Source organism: Theobroma cacao, chromosome 9 (genome assembly GCF_053813885.1).
Source record: "Theobroma cacao isolate CCN51 chromosome 9, ASM5381388v1, whole genome shotgun sequence".
NCBI lineage: Eukaryota > Viridiplantae > Streptophyta > Magnoliopsida > Malvales > Malvaceae > Theobroma > Theobroma cacao.
Window position 1 is genome coordinate 6206246 of NC_142647.1, and position 6000 is coordinate 6212245.

Below are 6000 nucleotides of genomic sequence, written 5' to 3' on the forward strand. Positions count from 1 at the left end.
TTTTATATAAAAACCCAATCAAAGTATATATGAACGCAAAGTGCCAAAAGACAAATAAATAGAACGCGTAACATTTTGTTAGAAAGTTACTAAAAGGTAGTAGTAGTGGTAATATTTATTCTTACATGCTTAAAACTGGTAGAACTAGTTACATGTCTAAACAGTCATAATTGCTTTATTTTGCAAGTGAAGGTTTCACTGTGAAGACTGATTGTGCTTTTGTTTTTCATGCTCTGGGTTTTATTATTAACACAGTGTTTCATTCATTAATTAATGAGATTAAACAATGGGGTTCAAGCTTGAGGCTTTGCTAGCTCAGGTTCTTCGACGCGACGGGGAGGATGGAGCAGCTCATTTCATTAGTTTGTCTTTTGTTGACGAAAGCAAAAGGGCTTTGGATGCAGCAGAATCTCAATCTTTAAAAAACATTTAAGGCAAAACAAAGATGCATTTGGCTTTGCTTATTCCATGTAAACAAGTCGCAGTTAGGTCTGTTTATGTTACCCGATACAATAATAATCGACCTCATAACCTTCTCATATTCATGCAAAGGACGATCGTCTGACAGTCCTGCTATTACTGTTATTATGAATTAGAAAGAAAACATGCTTAGCCAGAACCATACAGTCGACTGTTACTTCTCTACATAATACTCTAATTTTGTTGTGGCACAAACAAGCCATTTTGTTATAGTAATAGCTGGAGCCTTCATATCAACATCCATGCTATTGAAGCCATCAACACAAGCCAATTTCCTCCCAGAAATACCTTCACTTTGGCTCCATTGTTGCTGCTTGGGGTTGCGTTTGATACTGAGCTCGAACTGGTCCCAGCTGATGAAGAAGAGGAGGATGAAGTTGGTGGGGAGTTTGTTGTTGAAGTAGTGGTAGAACCTTGATCAGCTTCTTCAAAGATCTTTGCGTCCGGTGAATCCGGTGGCAGGTTCAGAATAGCTACAAACATCATCAAAAATCAAACAACAATCATTTATGTGTTAGGAAGCAATCGTAATACATTCTACGATGTGCTGATCTAATCATACTTGGGCAGTCAGACACTTTGGCATCAATGCTGCAAGCAGATGGCATTTGAAGAGCCAAAGTGGTATTGACAGGAAGCCCCATGGAAGGGTCAGTGCTCTCTTTGATGAGAACGCACAGGCACTTAGGCTTGGTGGCCTTCACTTTCTGTGTATCTTGGCAACACTGCAGTGTTGGCTTCGTTGCAGTTCCGCTCACGAAGGCAATGCAAGATGCAAGGTTTGCCAGCTGATCAGCACATTCCTTCTCATCATCCTGCATTGTCCCCATTGATGATGCCATGGCCCATGATGCTACTACAATGCAAAACACCATCATCTTTTTGTTTAACCCCATCTCTGGCCTAAAAGATTTCTACTCTTTGTGGGTGTTTTTGTTTGTTGCTTTTAGGCAACTCCTTTTTGTTTTTTCAAGGTTCCTTCTGGTTTTTGGGTTTGGAAAATGCTTAGGCATATATAGAGTTAGGTAGTTTCGGTAATCTGAACTTCCTGCTGCAATCATATTGATATTAACTGTTACGATTACTCTTCCCTCCATAAGCTGTCTTTGCATTGTTTTGCTAATCTTTTATCTGTAAAAATATCGGTAGGGAACAAAGAAGCTGAAATTAATTAATTGTGATGCAAGGGTAAGACTTAATTTATGGAATTCCTTGAGAAAAGGTATCCCGTATCCCAATGAAAGATGTAATTCAATACAAATTTATTGAGCTTGCCATTCCCAATGACATCCGCATTTGATTCAAGAGTTCTTCACCTGCAATGCACAATCAAAATTGACAAGGTCTTTCTTTCCTATACACTTTGGTGACAAGAAAATGTGCATATGAGATATTACTTCTACCAAGAAACCTTACTTGGATTTACATAAACCAGTCAAAATTTGCCTTCAGAAAATACCAAAAGTTGCTTTCTTCCTTGTTATTCTTTCAAAGCATGCATGCAAATTCTTCTTATCCCTCCTTTTCTTTGGGGAGAGTCACACAAACTAGAAACAAAAACATCACTCTCAAATGAAGTAATGTAATCTCTAGTCATTGTTTAGAGATCTAACCTACTTTAAACACCATTTTTAAATTGATCTTCAAGCCTGTTTATTCTTGAGGGATACAAGGGATAAGACAAACTAATCCAAGATTAAATGCAACTTCCACGCTATTGCACCAAGGAGTTTAAATTAAAAAACAAACAAAAACAGAAGTGTGAGCTTCTCATAGGAACATCCTCGGATTCACCTTCAGAAAAAGTATGAAGCAGCCGACTGGAAGATTAACTCTCATTTTTATAAAAATGAATAAAAAGATAAAAAGGTTAATATCAACAGGATTGTATTTAAGTATGATAAATATCCTCGGTGTGTACAATCTTTGTCGCTAAGATTTCTTCTTTTCTTCTCATTTTTCGGCCTTCTCTGATTGCTGATCAGAGTAAGAAGGTTACCGGGAGAGGAATGTAAGTGGAATGGTGAATACCAACTAAGCTAACCTCAGCCAATGGTAAAAAGCAATCCCTCATTTCTTTGACAAAATTGTGCATTTGCAAAGCGGACAGAGTGCTTTCATCTTTAGCCATTTATCTACACAGTTAGTATGGAAGAAATGAGAGCAAGGGAGCTCCTTCAGCACATCATTATCTGCATAACTTGCCAAACAAATGCAACAAACCTGTACAATGTCCATGTAACATAAGCTTCAATTCAAAGCAAAACAATGTAATAATAATAATTCCTCAAATATTAAACAAAGTATTAGTCTTATGAGTGATCCTTCCAGAACTTACTGCATCATCCCCTGAAATAGCAGAGTCCTTTTCTGCTCCTGCCACTTGAACCCCTCTAACTTCTGAATTGGTTTTCATGATGCTGCCAGTACCATCTTTCTGTAACTTGAAAGTGTATGTTGGCAGAGAATTGATGCACTCTGAAGTGGCTCCTTTAATTAGACCTAGGTCCCCACAGCAGCATGCTAAAACAGCACACAGGATGAAGGGCATGGTAAACTCAAGATAGCTAAAGACAAGAAACATTACACATAACCTACAATGAAGCCGAAGAAACTGGTTGATTTTCAGACAGAGAAAAGCCAAAAAAAAAAAAGCATAATAATTATACAGGCCAGTGTTGATACCTGCGCAAATTTGGAGCCCCTGAAGAAGAGTACCCCCCAAATAGCCAAACATTGCCAACAACAAACCAGATAAAGAAGTAAACTTTTAGCATCCATTTAAAGCGCTCAAATAATCTGCTAAGCCTGCCAATGTTATCATGCAAAATGCATCACCATTCACAAATAAGATTGATGAAAGGTATCTCTAAAACACTTGGAAAATGAAAAATTCAATGTTAGGACCAAACAGAAAAGCGCTAGTAATTGGACTGATATATACATACTGTCTGAGGCTTCAATTTACTCCTGAAATACATGTTTCTTAAACATGAACACAACAATGAATAGATTTCTGAATGTTTATCTTGTTTTCAGTAACTGTGGAAATTATCCAAATAAAATATAACACTGTGCAGCAAAGAGCACTTCTGTCATTTGAAATATAGAATGTGAAACAATAAAAGATGAATTCCTACGAATCTAGGAATGACTCAATGAGTTATTTTGTTCCTTCGCTGGACAAGCCAAATGCAAATTTTTCTGATACAAGATCTTCTAACACATGATTATCAGTACAGCACTTTCCATAGGAATACACGACTGGTTCCGAGAACAAAAACCAAACTTCAAGTTGAAGTTTGGAAACAAAGACATGTAAAAGAGATCATGCAACATGAAACCGACTGTAATTAGTTGAAGAAGTTTCCAGTCTGAGGATATGTGAGTCTCTGGTAGCAAGGACTAAGGGTTAAACTATTTTGTCAATGCTGACAAATTCTGTTAGAGGACAAGGCAAAATCTTCAAACCTCCAAATTTCCATTCTTCTAAGCTAGTTGTTATGTCAATTCAGCATAGAACATGAGGAGAATAAAAGAGCCATTGCCCCCCAAACAAGGCAAGGTAAATGAAGAAGCATAATTAATTCAAGCAAATGATTCCACACCAAAAAGAACAGAACACTGAGAAGCCGTTTTAAACTATATATGTAATTATGCACATCAATAAGGATTTAGCATTGAACAATATCAAACAAAAAAGGTAAAAGCTTACGTAGGATACGGAAGGAAACAATGCTGGAAAAGGATGGGAATAGTAGCAGCACACCCTGCAGCATAACCCACAATCCAAATGTGCAATGGAGCTTGTGACTTCTCGTTCCTTGAAGCTACTAGAACAGCTACTGATGCAACAATCTGGCTTATATTAAAAACTAGTCTAATGTAAATCCAAAAGCAAAAAGATGATATAAAACTCCTATGACTTGATCCACCAGAAGGAGTGGGCTGAATCACAGGTTGTTGAGAACTGCTTGATACAACATTATTCCCATGTTGACAATCATTTGGAATATCAAGAACATGATCATTTTTTTCATGGAGGTTTTCAGGTGGCTGCTCCATTTGCTAAAGTTTTTTTTCTTGCTTTCTTAAGTAGGACAAGAGAAGCAGCATATGTGAAAGCCTTTGATCAACCTGTTCTTCTTTTGCCCTCAATCTTATCAGCTGCCATATGGGATTCTGATATCTTTAGCAAACCAACAAAAATTAGTCCTCGGTTAAGCCTCCAATTTCTATTGCATATATTTATTATAAGTCAAAAACATATGCTCCCAAACAAGAATTTCTATTCATAGCAAAAAGATAATAAAATGAGACAATTATACAACATGTTCTTTCTTTCCTCGAATTTCTCAGCGATTATAATGTAAAATAATCGTTTGATCCCCTAGTTTTGAATAAAAAGCCACAAAGATCAAAGAATCTTAACTCTTCTTGGAATAAATCAAATGAATGCAAAATATTCAGCTTTTTCTTTTTTTTTTTTTTTTGTTCTCTTTCTTCATTTTTCCCAGCAACCAAAAATGTTTCCAATTTCTCTGGGACTCAAGAAAAATAAAAAACTTTAACTCAAGATTATGCTCAAGTTCAAAACTCTTTGCATATTTTGATTCAAAGATTTTTTTTGTTTTAATCTTTCCAGTTTTCTCAGCATCCAAACAAGAAGTAAGAGCTTCCAGGTACTAGAATTTTCAACTTAAAAAACAATAAGTAACAAAAAACTCACCATAGACCAAAATTTTTTTTATTCATATCACAGATGAAAAAAGTTAAAAAAAAAATCAATCTGCTTAAAGATTGAAAAGACTGTAAATTTTCGATTAAATATTCCTTTCCTTTTCTTTTTCACTACAACAAGAACAGAAAAAAGAAATGAACTTACAGTATCTATTTGGTTTTTGCCATTTGACTATTCACTGTTTGTTGAAAGGGAAACACAAAAAGGGGCAAAAGAATTTCTTCAACGTAAGATTTTGGGAAGTAAAAAGAGAGAAGAAAAACATTTAAAAAGAAAGAAAACAAAACGGTGGAAGGCAAGTACTTGCTTTGGACGTTTTGAGCTCGTTTTTCGTTTGCATTTCCCCCCTTCCTTTTGAAATCCAAACGGGGCCTTAGAATATATAGTGGTGGCCTCCCCTGATTCTCACCATTTTTTTACAAATAAATCAATCCCATTACTGTATTTACCATGAATATCATCATCAGCGGTTACGGCGGTGACAAGTAGCCTTTCTTGCCACTTGTCGCAAAATTACTAAAATCATGTCTAAAAATTTGTTAATAACTGTGGTGTGTTTGTCTAACAGTACACAGTGAAAGAAGTGTAATTCAACCAATAGAAAATATCAGGCCCAAAAAAAGGAAAAAGAGAGTTAACGAAAAATATAAAAGAAATAATTGGGAGAGAGGGCTGGAAGTTTGGAGGCTTTCTTATTGTAATTCCTAGAATCCTTGAAGCACATTCTCTAACAAATGACAAACTTCGTATACATTTTTTGAACTCTCACCACACTCTAA

General features: G+C 36.0%; 2 protein-coding genes across 5 annotated transcripts; both read right to left on the minus strand.

The window, feature by feature from the left end:
* Positions 1–439: 439 nt before the first annotated feature.
* On the minus strand, positions 440–2151 carry LOC148760653 (non-specific lipid transfer protein GPI-anchored 14-like). The gene is made up of 2 exons (XM_088810393.1): positions 1043–2151; positions 440–953 (listed from the first exon to the last, which is right to left on the minus strand). Exons 1-2 carry the CDS (start codon positions 1374–1376, stop codon positions 709–711), a joined length of 579 nt encoding a protein of 192 aa, XP_088666519.1. The 5' UTR covers positions 1377–2151; the 3' UTR covers positions 440–708.
* A 150-nt stretch (positions 2152–2301) lies between these two features.
* LOC18588655 (E3 ubiquitin-protein ligase At4g11680-like) lies at positions 2302–5608 on the minus strand. Of its 4 annotated transcripts, XM_018126475.2 has the most exons (6): positions 5525–5608; positions 5366–5399; positions 4196–4669; positions 3166–3288; positions 2819–3074; positions 2302–2703 (listed from the first exon to the last, which is right to left on the minus strand). In XM_018126475.2, the coding sequence occupies exons 3-6, from the start codon at positions 4543–4545 to the stop codon at positions 2551–2553; spliced, it is 882 nt and encodes a 293-aa protein (XP_017981964.1). In that variant the 5' UTR covers positions 4546–4669; positions 5366–5399; positions 5525–5608; the 3' UTR covers positions 2302–2550. The 4 variants fall into 4 exon arrangements, with proteins under 4 accessions (XP_017981964.1, XP_007013275.2, XP_017981962.1 ...); XM_007013213.3 differs by having other exon boundaries at positions 5366–5582; XM_018126473.2 differs by having other exon boundaries at positions 4196–4715; positions 5366–5582.
* Positions 5609–6000: the final 392 nt, after the last annotated feature.

Bases quoted from the DNA above. Each gene is read 5' to 3' on its own strand.
- LOC148760653 (XM_088810393.1), bottom strand. From the start codon at position 1,376: ATGGGGTTAAACAAAAAGATGATGGTGTTTTGCATTGTAGTAGCATCA. The intron at 954-1,042 runs GTATGATTAGAT...TGATGTTTGTAG, and splicing joins CAAAGTGTCTGACTGCCCAA to CTATTCTGAACCTGCCACCG.
- LOC18588655 (XM_018126475.2), bottom strand. From the start codon at position 4,545: ATGGAGCAGCCACCTGAAAACCTCCATGAAAAAAATGATCATGTTCTT. The intron at 3,289-4,195 runs GTAAGCTTTTAC...TAACATTGGCAG, and splicing joins TGTTTCCTTCCGTATCCTAC to GCTTAGCAGATTATTTGAGC. The intron at 3,075-3,165 runs GTATCAACACTG...GCTTCATTGTAG, and splicing joins GGGGCTCCAAATTTGCGCAG to GTTATGTGTAATGTTTCTTG.